The 14,718-nt window shown below is 59.5% G+C and overlaps 1 protein-coding gene across 3 annotated transcripts in view; it reads left to right on the forward strand.

The window, feature by feature from the left end:
* The window catches only part of ABR (ABR activator of RhoGEF and GTPase), a 37,757-nt gene that overhangs the window by 1,862 nt on the left and 21,177 nt on the right, over positions 1 to 14,718 (forward strand). Inside the window, exons 1-2 of one of the 3 annotated variants that reach the window (XM_071764866.1) lie at positions 5,971 to 6,308; positions 10,831 to 11,015. In XM_071764866.1, coding sequence (XP_071620967.1) covers positions 6,248 to 6,308; positions 10,831 to 11,015 — 246 coding nt within the window. In that variant the 5' untranslated portion in view covers positions 5,971 to 6,247. Of the gene's footprint in view, positions 1 to 5,970; positions 6,309 to 10,830; positions 11,016 to 13,594; positions 14,110 to 14,718 lie in introns of those variants that run through there. The other 2 variants (XM_071764865.1, XM_071764867.1) reach the window with 2 other exon arrangements.

Here is a 14,718-nt window from a genome sequence, read left to right on the forward strand (position 1 = left end):
ATCCAAGGTTGCATCTGCTGTGGCTTCTTCCTCCTCCTCCCCCACATGGGTCTCCCTCAAAGTCCCCAGCTCTTGCACTTGTCAGAGGTGGCAGTGTCCCCTCTGCCTGGTGGCATGACTGGGCTCTGTGTGGTCAGCTGACAGTGATGAGCTTTCCCCAGCCTTGTCTCCAGCCTCTCCTGAGTGTCAGCACTTTTCTTTGTTGGGTGTTATAAGGGTTCCTGTGTGTGCTGACGGAGCTGACATTTAAAAGCAGAATTTGAGAGTACAGTAAAGTGCGTGTGGTCGTTGCCTGGATCCCCCTTTTTCTGGGCAGTTGGTTAACTTAGTGCTCCCGTTTGTTTTCTTCTCACTTCTCTTTATTTTTCAGATACAAGTCAAAATTTCTGATTGTGGTGCTGTTTGCTTCTCCTGCCAGCAGTCCAGGTGGTGTGTAAGTGGGTTAGAGCTGTTCTGTCTGAGTTCCTCAGTATTTTAATGTGATTTTTTGAGATTTACAGTGCTGTGGCTGAACATGGTCGGTCCCAACTGTTTCACTGTAACCCGTGGCAGTGCTATCTGTTCAGCAAGCACAGGAGCCTTGAATATTGTCTTGATGGGAATTACCAGGGAGAGACAGTGTTTTCCTTTAAGTAGCTTGTGATTAATCTGATTTAAAGCGAGGAAATCTGCACGATGCCCCTGCTTGCAGCTATTGCACGAGAGCAGTGCGTGTGACAGCCAGATACATGATCCTGGCATCTGAGATAAGGCCTGTGACAGCTCACCCGAGACCAACAAAATCTGAGTGTCAGTGAGCAGATGGCTCAAAATGAAGCATGGCAAGGACTGAAATTCCCCTCATCTCAGCCATCACCTGTCCCTGTGGCTAAACACCCAGCTGGCCCCACAGCTGAGCATGTGGGTGCTGCACGAGGTCAGGGTGTGCCAGGGTGTGGGGGTGCTGCCTGCATCACCTCCCTCCTGCCATGGCACAAGCCTGGGGTGAAGGGTCTGGTGACCAAGAGGAGTGGCACAGTGATGCTCACAGGGAGATGCTTTGTGCTTGGTTAACACACACAGAGGTGGAGCAAACTCAGTGCTGGGTTCCTCTGCTTTGTCCTTGGGAAGCAGAGGAAGAGGCTGGCTTTGCCGGGGATGCCGCAGGAGCTCCTGAAGCTCCTCTGGAAGGCTGCTGGGTGTGGGAGCCTCCCATTCACCCTCTGCAGCATCCTGCACCCCAGAAATGTGAGCTCGGGGCTGGGGAGTACTGGCATGGCTGGAATAGTCCTTGGTGGGGTTGGCTGGTGGGTCTGGTTGTGGTAGGATGCTGTGGCTGCATGCTGTGCTGTAAATGAAGTCTCTGAGCCTCTGTTTAGCTGGAATTATGGTTTCTGTCATGGAAAGATGCTGGAGTCACGTGGGCTCATCTGCTCACCACACCACATTTGCTGGTACCTTGTTAAAGGGCCAAGGAGGAAGGAGGCTGGTGGCAGTAGTGGTGGGGACCCTTGGGCATCTGGGCACCCCAGGGTATCAGCTGCCTCATCCCTCTGCACACTGCTGGGGGCTGGAACGCAGTGGGAGTTTTGCTGAAGTAGGTTGTGGTGTAAAGAGGTGAAGGGATGGTGATCCCAAAGCACCCAGGGAGGTGAAGTGTTGGATTGTCTGTGCCTCTGTTTCCCCTCCTTTAGCACCAGGAGGGAATCTGGGAGTCAGTGCTGAAGCAGGGAGGTGCATGGGGGGGAGTTGTCCCTCCCTGAGACCTTACCTACTGCCTTCTGTGTCCTCAGATTTGTTATTTTCAATTTTTACCTCTTTTTATTTCCCCAGTGTTGGGAAGTTCTTGTTTGGCTCTGAAGTTGCTGGAAGTTCCTCTTCTGCCAGACAGAGTCATGGTGTTTAATTTTAACTGCTTAGGCAAGGACAAAACCACAGCGTGTCTGTGTCTCTCTGTGTGTCTGTGTGTGTGTGTGTGTGTGTGTGTGTGTGTGTGTGTGTGTACGTGTGCCTGCTGGGGACCTTTGAACCATCTCCATCTGCTCTGGGGCCCGGTGGTGTTTTGGGAGGTGGCATTTCTCCACAAACTCCCCTGATGTCAGTGTGACAACAACCCCTGTATGGTGTGGGGCTGCCCCAGCCAGGGACTGCAGGGTTAACACTGCAGGTTGGCACTGTTAAAGAAAAATCTTAAATCAATGCAAAAGTTCACTGGTGTAAAAATGCCTTTGAGTAGAACAATTGCTGTTGAAAAGCAGGGTTTTTAAAATGAGAGCAGTAAGTGCTGGTTGCTGGAGGAACTTCACTGTGGTGGGAAAAAGAGTGAAGGGCTTGGAAAGGAGTTGGAAGAGCAAAGGGGAAACCTGTGACCAGCTCTGCTTGTGGGCACCACCAGCATCTCTGCTCCAGGGTAGGGACATCAGTAGCTGCAGCATCAGCAGGGTGGGGAAATGCCTCTTCCAGGAGCTGGTGCCCTCTGAAGGTCAAGCAGGGTGGATGGGGGATGGGATGGGGGTCCCTGTCCCTCTCACTGGGCAGGGGAACAATCAGTGATCTGGTCCTGGTGGACATGTCTGTGCTGCTGGCAAGGTGGTGTGGCCAGGTCTGAGCATGGCTGGGTGTCCATGGGGGGGTATTTGCCCCCCAGTATTTGGGCAGAGTTGATGCTGAGCTCCCCCAGCTCAGCAGTGTTCAGGGCACTGGGCTGCATGGTCTGCTCCAGGGCCCTGCAGAAGGTAAGGAGGGGACAAAGTTCCCCTTTCAGTACCAGCAATGCCATGGGCTGTGCCCACCACTGGGGCAAGTGCTTTATCTCAGAGGTGGCCACCTGGTCCCTTGGGCTTGGGGCTGTTGGGGGTCCCCAGGTAGGAGCAGCAGCATCAGCAGGGCAGGCAAGAAGCTCTCATTAGGTGGCTGGTTACAGCCAGAAGTGCCCTGCAGGCCCTGAATAAATTTGCATTATAAGCCTATTGAAGTCTGGTTTGGGTTTTGTGTTTTTTTAATTGTATTTCTCCCCCTCCCAGCCCCCGGAAAGACACTTCTGTGCAGCCAGGCTCTTTGTTCAGGTGCTTCCTCCTCCCCTCCTGCCCAGCAATGCTGCCCTTGGGATCCCAGTGGCTCTGCTCCCTCTTCCATGGACACTGCCCAGCCTGGCAGCAGTGCCAGAGTGCCAGGGGAGATCCCCCGTGCTGCTGGGGGATTAATAATGTTCCCTTGGGTTCCCTTGAGCCTGCTGTAGCCAAAGCAGCTCACTGAAGTGTGTGTCCATCCTGGGAAGATGGTACCTCTGCCCCTGGTCCATGGCACTGCTGGGTTATCCTTGGCTGGAGCATCCCAGGCTCTGATCTCTCCTGCACCCCCAAGAGACATCTTCTGATAGGCTTGGCTTTCCCACCCCTTGTTATTTTGTCAGTGTTTGCTAAGCAGGCTAATTTGCATATGTAGATGAGCGGCAGCAACACTTCTTGGCTCTCTTGGCTGCAGCTGGGGAGTGGATCCTGGCTGGTCCAGCACATCCTAAAGATCATCCTACTGAAAAATCCCAGCTGCAAAGTTCATGGATTGTTTGAAGGTCTGGCAGATCAGGAGACTGGCAGAGGTGGCCACAATCTTTTCCCTTTCAGAAGAGAGATGCAATGTGATAGCTGGGCCAGGCCTTAATCTGATATTAGAGGCTTTTTCCTGTGAGCAGCTGCCTTCTCTGTTTGGTATTTTGAGAGGCTGAGGATGCTGCTGATGTGGCTGGGTCTCTGTTCTCCTCCCCATGCTTGGGGAAGATCCTTGCCTGTCTCTGGCACCCTGCTTGGCTCCCTGAGGGTGGGAAGCTTTGCGTGGCTGCTCTGAGGACCTCTGAAAGTGATATTGAAGGAAGAGTTTAATGCTGAGGAGTTGCACCCTGATTGCTGCCAGCCCTGGCTGCCCAGCACCATCCTTGGCCCAGCCCTGGGCAAGAACTGAAACTCGTGTGGCTGTGGCTGGAGAAGCCTCTTGCACAAGAGTTCAGAAATAGTGATGTGTGGGCTGGTGGGCAGGGGCTGGGCAGATGCCAGGCAGACAGCCAGACACCAGGCAGGCTGCGTGGGGCTGGGCACTGGTGGGGAGGTCTCAGTTTTTGGCTCTCTCCACAGGGATGCTCCCAGCTGGAGCTGTGTTGTGGTCAGAGCTGGGGGTGGTTGAGAAGGTTGTTGGCAGCATCTCCTCACCCAGGGCTGGTCTGTGTCACCACAGGGTGATGGGTGCCTGGGTGTGGGTGGGTGCTCATCTCCAGTCCTGGGGAGAGGAGGAAGGAGGTTCAGCTGCTTTGCGGGTTTTGGGGATTTCTTGTTGTTTTTTGCAAAGGTGAAATGAGCACAAAAATTTTAAAATAAAGCCAAACAGTTTGGGGCTGTACTGTTGCAAGGTCACTTGCCTGGTCTAGTGTGTGTGTAGCCAGATAAGGCCTGTTGGGTGTGGAACAGAGGTAGCTTCTGTCTGGGCATCATGGTGCACTGGGGACATCCACTCAGCCAGTTTTTCTGGGGTCCTGGTACTGACAGGGCCTGTGGTGTGGTGCCATGCTGGGGGTGGCCAGCTGGCAGACAGGTCCCAGGGGTCTGGTGGCCCAGGAGTGGCTCTTACATATGGTCAGCTCATACCCTGTGTTGGATAAAGATGAAGATGTGCAAAGGGAGGTTTGCAGGGTGGTGTGGAGAGATTGGTGCCATTGGCAAGAGGGGTCAGGAAGTGTGTCTGGCTGGAGGGAGCATTATGGAAAAGCTCCTGTGTACAAGCAGAGAGCTGTGCGTGGAAAACTGGCTGCTCCAGGAGGTCATGGGCTGCTTTATGCCCCTACGGCTCTGCAGCCACCGTGCTGGTGGGGCAGTGGCTGCACCTGGTGCTGCTGTGCTCCCCGAGGTGTGAGCCAAGTGTGGTTTCCTGTCGTGAGGAGAGGTGATGTGCTCAGCTGAACCTCTGTCACCTTCCTGGCAGGTCACTGCACCTGGTGACAGAGCCTCGTGCTGGCGGGGGCTGAGGGGCCACAGGTTTGGCTGTGGGGACTCATCACTGAGACCTGTAAAGAAGAGAGTGGGGACAGGCAGTGGTACCAAGGCAGAACCTGGGCAGGGTGAATGGAGGAGTTGGTGGGGACAGAGGGTGGTCAGTGTGTCTGGCTGTCCCTGTGCTGTCACCCTTGGGCAGAGCTGGCACTGCCCACACTGATGGCTTGGGGATGAGGGGGTGTTGGCACGGGGCAGTGTAGGGGTGATGGCATGGGCCCTGAGAGTAGGGCATCAGGTGGTGGCAGTGCCATGAGAAGGTCCCCTCAGGTTTCTTAGCTGGGGCTGTCGCCGATGCCACCCGTGCCCTGGCACTTCGTGCTCTGGTGGCTCTGCTTTCCCCTCATTCCTGGCAGAGCGTTCTCCCTCCCTCCTGCCCGGCTCCCATCTGGCCCCAGCGCCTTGTGCAGACCCTTCTCCGCCCGGCTGAGCCCGCGGGCAGGATGCGGCCGAGGGCAGCGTTGGGGATGCTGCCCGCACCGCCGGGAGGAGGGAGGCAGGAGGAGGGCAGCGGAGCGGCACAGGCTGAACCAGGGCAGCCTCTGTGCTTGAACGCTTGGCTGGTGCCCTGACATATTGGGGTTGATGACTCTGGCACTTCAGATTTCCTTTGGCTACACGCAGCTGGGGAGGGCGGTTTAACCCCTGCCTGCTCGCACCCCGCGTCCCCCACCCTGATTGTACTGGGCAGGGCAGCCCCCGGCTCCTGGACGTCCTGGTTCCTCTCGGAGCCGGGGAAAGCGGGGCCAGGAGGAGCCTGCGTCCTTTCTTAGAGGGGCTGGGAGGGAGTACAGCATCCCTGGGGCATTAGGAGAGGATAAGACGGTGGTGGAAAGGGTGATGGAGCCGGGCTCCCCTTACCCCCTGCTCTCCTTGGCGTGTCTTAGGGGGCAGCCGCACGCCGTTGTGCCACCACCTTCCCCTCCTCCTCCCGGGTACCCAGACCCCTGCGGAGGGTCCGTGTGGCTGCGTGGGGAGAGGGGGTGGGGGGTCGGACGCTGAGCTCGGCTCCCCCCGGCAAGGCAGGGGCGGGAGGCGGGACGCGCTGCCATCGCCAGCCGGCACCTCCTTCCCTGGGCATCCCTGGCAGCAGAACCGTCGTGCGGCCGGGCAGGCGGTCGTGCCCGGTTCCCCTATCCAGCCCCCGCCTGGGCCCGCGGCCCCCCGCCTCCCGCCCTCGCTTCAGCCTTTGTTGTGAGATGCGAGCGGGCTGGCGGGGCTGAGAGCCGAGCATGGAGCCGCTCAGCCACCGCGGCCTGCCGCGCCTCTCCTGGATCGACACCCTCTACAGCAGTACGTGCTCTGGGCTGGGGGGAGGCCAGGGGGGGCGGAGGGGGGAGGCGGGTCCCCTCTACCTGTTGGGTACCGCTGCGTCGCGCCGGGGAGGGATGCTGTGCTGGTCATCCTGGGGTGGGGGGGCTCCCCTGGGCTGAGCCGAGCCCGGGCAGAGGATGCTGGCTGAGGGTTGTGCTTCCCTCCCCGGGCACCCTGCACGTCTCCAGGGGCAGGGCAGCGCTGGCCGGAGTCAGTCCAGCATCCCCTGGGTTCTGGAAACCTTCTGGGGAGGCTGCATGAGCAGGATGGGTGACAGTGGCCCCAGCGCAGTGGGGCTCGCTGGGGCTGGAGCAGGCTGACAGCTGGCACTGCCCACGGGGGTTCTTGGGGAGGTGGGGGATTTCTGTGCTGGGTGCTGTCCTTGACCCTCGGTGGCCGTGGGAAGGCTGCTCTCCACCAGCCATGATTTTTGCAGCAAGATCCCAGGCTCTGTGCTGAGGATGCTGTGGCAACGTGGTGTTGGTAGCCGGGGGCTGGCAGCCAGCTGGGCTGGGGGCGTCCTGCAGCAGCCTTGGGGGTGCAAATCCCCTCATCTCACAGATGGGCAGTGAGAAGGAACAAGCCTCAGAGTCATGCTGGTCCTGGTCCCATGGCACCTGTCTCGGTCGCAGCAGGGATGCAGGGACACAGCAAGAGGATGGGGGGGCTCAGTCACAGGGTCCCTGTGGTTCATTCTGTGGGAGTGTTGAGCTGCATGGGCAGCCCAGTAGTGGTTTTTGGGGTGCAGTGTTGAGCTCAGAGCCTGGTGTTTGTGGTTTAGCATGGGTGCATGGAAAGGTGGGATGCTACAGAGAAGGGGGCACAGTGACCCCTGCAAAGATCTGGCATCAGTTGTGTCCTGGAGGGAGAGGGGGGCTGCAGACATTGCAGATGTCTGAGACACCCAAAAGTTTTCCAGCTCAAGGCCTCCAACACCCACAGCAAGCAGCAGCAATCCTGGGGTCCAAAGCTGCTCTGCAGCTTGTGCAGGCAGCTGGGCTGGAGCCCACAGGCCACATCCAGCCCCAGCCTCCGTGGGCTCCTTCCCAGCCCCAGCATCTCTGCACAGCCATGGCTCTGCCATCCCAAATCCTTCTCTGGATGCCATGGAGAGGAGAGGTGGGGGGGAAGGCTGCTTGGGATGACCATATTTTGGGGGATGCAGGGCAGGGTTCAGCCTTCATCACACCAGGGAAGGTGGTGGTGGCAGGGAGAAGATGCTGCTTGTGTTGAGCCAGCCTTTGGGGGGGGCCCGTGGAAGCAGGTCCTAGGCCAGCTCACGGATCCGTGTTGTCATGGTGAATTTTCACCCAGGCACCAGGAAACTGCTGCGTTTCCCCAAAACCTCGCAGGCTCCGTGCTGGTGTTTGGCTTCTCCCAGTGGTGGGTTAGGATGAGTGAGCACTGAGGTGTGTGGGGGGGGCAGGGAACAGCACGTGTCTGCGTGGAAAGTGAGGAAAATGCCACCTTGAGCTGCTGTGATGGTGCTGTTACCCACAGGAGCCAGTTACTGCTCTGCCCATGCTGCCTCTTGGGGATCATCACACTGGGATTACCTCAAGCTGGACTTGAGAAGATGTGACAAAGCAGAAACATTATTTTCCTGAGGAAAATAATTCCCTGTGGGGACACATTCTTGGCCCCCTCCTGGGCCCAAGTGCTATCCTGCAGGATCCCTGCCCTGGTGGGTGTCAGCATCCTGTGTGCCCTCTGCACTGTGGGGCTGGATCCAGCTCAGGGTGCTGGGGTTACCAGGCTGCTTTGCATGTCCTTGTCCCTCCAGAGTGGCTGCCTCCCTTCCCTTGGTTCCCACCCTTGGGGTGGAGCAGGAGAATTTCCACTGCTGCTAAAAAAATGGGAGCAAAAATAGCACTGGGTTTTGGCACGGGCACAGGAACAGGAAGAGGCTGCAGGGGCAATGCAGCTGCAGGGATGGAGGCTGGTGCTTGGTTTGGGCTGTCTGGTGGCAGGAGCATCCCACAAGCAGGGAGACGCAGGGCCAGCCCCTCTGTGTCCCCTCACCCAGCAGTGTTCCCCTCACCTGTCCTGTCTGCTTAGTGGAGCTTGGTTCCCTCTCTGCTGCAGGTGCTGGGGGGAGGTCCCTCTGCCTGGACTCCCTGGGTGAGAGCTCCATAAATGCTGCATGGGTGGCACAACTGGAGCTGTGACATTGTGGCTCTGTCCTTCCTCCTGCAAGCAGGACAAGGTTCCTCTCCCTGTTGGGACACTGCCTGTAGGTCTCATCTTGGGTCTGGGACTGGGACATTGACCTGCTCCAGCTGGGATCAATGGTTGCTTGAGTGCCAGGTCGTTCCTGCATCCCCAAAGGCCAGTCCCTTCCCCCCCTGTGCTATCAATGCCACCTTCTTCCCTGTGTCGCTGCTGCTGTCACCTCCCAAGGTCCCCAGCTGCCTCATTAAAGCTGTGTTCCTCATTACCTTGCTGCTGAGCCACCCCAGCCTGGGTTGCCAGGTCTCCTGTAGTGCTGGTGACACTCTGGGTATTTGTGTTGCCCACCCAATGGTTTGGCCCAGAGCTACAGACCTTGGGCTTGGTGGAGGTGAGGTGATGGAGCCTGATGGCCTCCAAGTTGATGTTCCTGGTGAGGACTGTCAGCTTTGTCCCTTCTCTGCTGCCTTGGGTATACCTGAGACCCAACCCGATGGGGAAGAGTGCTTGAGTGAGGGGTTTGGGTTTCTCCAGGGCATCCCCAGCCTGGGGATGTTGCTTGGCCGGGTGGGCTCAGGGGACCTGCATGGGGTGGATGTGCCAGGGAGGTGGCCATCATGGGGAACACCACTGTTAATGTATCTCGTGCTGCCTTGCTCCTGGCCCTTGCTTGAAGACATCCCAGATGGGACCTGTCAAAGGCAGGAGGGATGAGGGACATCCCACCACAAAGAGGCAGGACAGGGTAGAGCCAAGGAGATGCCCTTTCCTTGGAAGCTGAGAAGCAGGGTGAGCTCTGGGCTCCGCTGTACCTGTCCATTCATCTTGTTCATTCCCAGTCAGCTTCTCGGTTAAACAGGGGCTGTGGTGGCCCAGTGAGGGTGGAACCTCTGCCTCTGAGGGATGGTTCTAGCTGCCAATTGTTCATGGAGCAAGATCCTAGAGGGGTTGTGGTGTCCTGGCAGAGTTGGGATGACATGGACCACCATGTCAGGAGTGTCTTCCATCCCAACCCTAAATGCAGGATGGGTCCCTCCATCCCTTCCCAGCAGCACCGACAGCACTCCTGGCCTGAGTAGGCTTTGCAGCACACTTTGATTTAAAGATTTATTTGCTTTCATTATGAAGCCAAATGCATTATTAATGTGCTGAGTGGTGTTGGGAGTCAGGGGAGTCATTGGGCGGGGTGGCAGGGCCATGGGGGCACAAATTGGGAGTGATGTGAGGTTTGATTTGGGATGACTGCTACAGCCTCCATGTGCCCTGTCTTGGCCAGGGTCTTCCCATAATCTCACCATTGTGTCAACCCAGGGAGCCTGTGGGGACATCCATGGGGCTGCTGAATGGGGAGGGGAGCAGGGGGCTGGCACGAGGTCACATTGGCCAAGCTGTGCTCATCGCCTCTTTAGGAGCCACCAGAGGGGTCTTGGCCACAGGCCGTGGGTGAGGGTGCTGGGTGCACCCTGTGGCCACCCCTGCCGCAGCCGGGCTCCCTTCCCCCTCCTCTTTGTCAGCATCTCGGGGCTGCTGCAGCCGCCTCTTCTCACCGCCACCGAGCCGCTGCCGTTTCCATGGTAACAGGTTAGGATGTACCCCGGTCCCCTGCTGCACCCCGGGGACATACTGCAGCTCCCGGTTCCCACCTGGGGCTCCCCAGAATGGCTTCCCCTGGGCAATGGGGGTGGGGGGTTGTAGGACAGTGTGGGAGATCCAAAAATGGGTGCTGGTCTGGCGTGGTTTGTGGCAGACACCTTCTGCCCCCACAGTGTGGCCCAAGATGCCCACCCACCATGGAACTGCCACCATTCTTCTCCTTCTGAGGGGGGTGGTATTGTCCTTCATCCTGTAGACCTTGGTGTCCTGGCACCCATTTCCAAGCTGAGGAGGATGGGCATGGCGAAGCAGGGAGGATGGCTGGGAAGGGTGCTCCTAGCCCAGCTCCATCGCTCCCTGGGGATGGCACAGGGATGGTGGCTGCTGAGCAGGCAGGACAGAGCCACTCGCATGGGGCCGGAGTGTCTGGCAGAGCAGCTGTCCCTGCCCAGCCGAGGCCCGTGGCCTCTCAGTGACATAAATTATGCAAATATAGGGAATTGTGTCGAGCGGAGGATACCCCGCAGGGCCAAGGATTCTCTGTGTGATGCTCTGCCTGCCTGAGTAGGCAGAATGCAGGCAGCTGAGGCTGGCAGGGCTGTGGGTGTTGGTGCGTGGCCCCGGGTGTCACACACAGGGTCAGTCGCCTGCAGGTAACCACGGGCTGGGGTGGTCGTGGTGACCCTCAGCTGCCCCACAGTCCCTGGATGCTCATCATCCCCCTCTTTTCCCCTGGCAGACTTCAACTATGGTGCGGATGAGTACGATGCTGAGGGCAACGAGGAGCCCAAGGCACTGCCGGAGGGCTCGGAAACCATGCCCTACATCGACGAGTCACCCACCATGTCCCCCCAGCTCAGCGCCCGCGGCCAGGAGAGCGGGGACGGAGTCTCGCCCACACCCACCGATGGCCTCGGCACAGGGGTAGGTGCTCGGGACGCGGAGTTGTACACCGGGTGTGGCTGAACCCAGGGCCTGTCTCGGTTGTGTCGGTGATGCTGTGACCGGAGGGACCTGTGACAGGGCCAGCCAAGACCCTTTGTGCTCTTCTGCTGTTGTTGGGGAGAGTGCCACGGTGTGTCCCTGCCCCGTGTTGCTATGCCAGTGGCAGAACCAGGAGTGCACGGGCTGGTCGGAGAGAGAGGTGCGGCTGCTGGAGCTCAGCCGGTTTTGCGGGGAGCCGTCATGTCCCCAAGGTCCCTGGGGTCTCCTGGTCCCCGGAGCCCTTGGACAGAGAGCGCAGCCGCTCCGCCGGGCTGCCGGCTCCATCTAGCGGCACTTGGGGACGAGCCATGAGCTGCGGAGGGACACCTTGTCCCGTTCCTCCCCCCGCTTTTCTTCTGGGGAACTTGGATTTAAACCCTCCTCTCCTTCCCTTTTTCCGAGAGCATCCTCGGGAAGCCCCTGGGATTTCTCCGTGATGTTTCACTGGAGAAATGCTCGGAGAGCTGCGAGGCAGGAAACCAAATGGAAAAAATGATTCTGAGTTTTTTTGATCAGAATAAAAGTTTCCTTAAAGCCCGGGAGGGGTGGGGCTGCTGTCCCCACGAACATCGGAGCTGCCGTCCCCGAGTTTGGCGAGCCGGGGGATTGACAGGAGGACGAGGCTGGGCTGGGAAACGTGAAGGGTTTTTGTTTTGTTTTGTGGGGTTTTTTTTCGGTTTTTTTGTCATGGAAAGAGTTAAGCGCCGAACCCGGATGCTGAAGCAGTGGAGGCAAGAGGTGTGGCTTCCTCCCCAGGGCCCCTGCGCAGCATCCTCCTCCGGGCACCCTGCGCAAGTCCTGGGGAGGGGTGGAGGGAGGGGGCTGCCTACCCTCTCCCTGGGAGCTTGTCCCCCCGGCTCCTTGTCCCCCAGCAGGACGTTGGACATAGCCCAGGGAGCCCCGCCCGGACCCCCTTGGTGCCGGGGTTTGGTGTTGTTTGGTGCTGTGGGTGATGGGCTCTGTCCCTGGGGGCCGGCAGGGGTGGCAGAGGATGGCCCTGGAGGACCAAAGCGATGTCCTTCAGGGGCTGGCGGAGCAGGTTGGAGCTAGTCACAGGTGGTGAAGATGGCTCAATTGGCACTGAAAGGATTTGGAAAGTGTTGGAGCTCAGCTCTGGCTCTACCTCCATCATTTTATCTAGAGCTGCTTGTGCTGAGGCTTAGCAGAGCATGGTCTGAGTGCTGGCACGTTTAATCCTGAGGACCCTCACGATGGGCACGGGCCCACTGTGGCTCATGGCATGGGGTGCTGGGCTCACCCCATCACTCTTTTTTTCTAGTGAGGCAGGACTGATGTCACTGCCTTGTTGAGGTGTCACCTCCCAGCCTGGAGGAGCTTTCTGGTGAATCATCTCTTCTTGCAAGCTCATGGGGCAGCTTGTGACCACGTCTGGGCCCTGCAGCTGCTGGGTGCAGACATGACACATCCCTCATTTTCTCGGCTGGGGAATGTGAGCACCAAGGCCATGGTGTGGGGTGGGACCCCAGCCCCTTCTGCTGGGTTTGGTACAGTGGGTGGGGCTTGTTCCCCCATTTGAGGACCCAGCTGTAGTGGGCAGGGGCCCAGTAGCCTAGCACAGACTCCTCTTAGCAAAGGCTGGTTACAGCCTGGGCGGTAGACCTATGGGTGGCCACGGGCTCTGGAAAGTCCCAGTGTCTGTGTCCCTGCCCACTTCTCACAGCAGGAGTTTGTTCCAGGCATGGGGAGAAGAGAGGGCTCCTGCGGGCAGAGGACATGGACACTGGTTCCCCTTTTGCCACTGAGGAGCAGGAGGAACTGCTGCAACAGCTCTTGCATTAGTGTCCCCTCCTCCAGCCCGTTCTTGCCCCATTCACCAGGGCCCGTGATGTCCCTCACAGGTGTCACACAACCTCTCATGTCTCTGCTCCCTGGCTGCTCTGGCATGGTTGGGCTGGAGCAGTGGGTAGGTGCCAGCACTGATCCCTGTGGGATGTGGGGCAGATGCTGTGGGAAGATGTGCGTCTCAGTTGTGTTGCCCTGTGGACCTGCTGGGTCCCCGTTGGGCTGAGGAGGGGTCCAAGACCCTTCTGGGGGTGCAGAACCAGGTCATCTCATGGGATCTGATCCTGCTGCTGACTTCTGAGGTCACTCATGCCGGTGGCAATCCCCACAATCCAGCTCTCTGCCTGCCCGCAGGGGCATGGAGGTTGGGGGGCACTGTGTGGGGGGTGATAGATGGTCTCCCCTTGATGGCTGCTCTGCATGGAAAAGGGGGATGCAGGGTCAAGGCAGGGGCCAGAGGACCCCTTTCTATGGGTCTCTCTGGGCTCTGTCACCGTTGGGGGTGGGGGGAGCCATAGGTGGTCTCCACTTGATGGTTGCTCTGTCTGGAAAAAGGGGGTGCAGGTTCAGGGCAGGAGCCAGGGGACCCCTTCTCACGGGTGTCTCTGGGCTCTGCCAGCGTTAGGAGAACCGGCTGGGGGGGAGGCGGTTGCCGAGCGCCCCAGCCTTGACCACATTCTGCCGGCGGAGCAGCTCCACCTCCAGCACCAAGAAATGCATTTCCTGTAGCGAGCGCGAAGGGCGGAGCGGCAGCGCTGGCTGTGGTGGCGGGCAGCGGCCCTCCGACACCCGCAACACCCCCCCGGGGCTGAGAGGAGCTCACGGGAGACGCAGCCTGTCCCTCTTGTCCCATCGCGGCTGACCCCGGAGCTGCCATCGCCGCTGCTGGGAAGCGGCTGCGCAGCCACCTCGGGAGCGTCTGGCGTGGCGGCCGGGACGCCAGAACCGAGGGCCGGAGCTGGGGCTGGCGGGAGCACCGGGGATCCTATAATGGCTCCTTTCATCCCGCGGCGGTGGCCGGAGGCCAGGGCTGAGTCGGGCTGGGCCAGTTGGGCCGTGTGAGCCCCTCGCCTGGAGCCTGGCGGGGTCCCCTCTGCCCCCCTCTGCCCGGCCAGCCATGGAGGAGGAAGAGGAGGCCATAGGGTACCTGGATAAAGTGTTGGAGGATGAAGATGACTCCGAGCCGGGAACCCCCACCAGCCCCGGGTCACCGTTCTCGGCCGGCGAGAAGGTGGGCAGCAAGGACACCCTGCTCCTGTGATGGGTGGCAGTGGGGGGGTTGAGGGGCGTCTTGCTGGTGCTGGTGATGCCCAGGTCTCAGGGCAGCCCTTGGGGTGGTGTGGTGGGTGTTGGTGGGGGGCAGCAGGAGCATCACCACAGCCCCACTGCCCACCCTCCCGTGGCAGGGCTGTGCCAGGTGTGGGGTACACCCCTGGGTGCTTGTGTAGAGTGGAGTATCTGGCCTCCCTCCCATGGGGAACAGGGGCCATGTGTGCTGATGTGGGGGGGGCTGTGGGGCTCAGCAGAGCCAGTGCTGGGTGCTCAGAAAGGGGCTGGACCACACTCTGCCACTGCCCCACTGCATGGACACCAGCATCCCCCCTAAACAGCCCCAAACTGGGGGCTGTGGCCCTCAGGAGACCCCTGTGCTGGCAGGCACAGCCTGGCAACCTTCAGTGGGGGTCCCTGGGTGTCTCCAGAAGGCTGGCATGGGGCTGGAGGAGAGCTCTGGCTCTGCTCTCCTTGGGGTCTCCTGCATGGGGCAGCCGCTGGACCGTACTTTAGGGTTGCTCCTTTGAGTCACAGGGGTCTGGCTGGCATGGTCCCAGTGGGGCACCAC

This window comes from Heliangelus exortis, chromosome 21 (genome assembly GCF_036169615.1).
Source record: "Heliangelus exortis chromosome 21, bHelExo1.hap1, whole genome shotgun sequence".
Lineage (NCBI taxonomy): Eukaryota > Metazoa > Chordata > Aves > Apodiformes > Trochilidae > Heliangelus > Heliangelus exortis.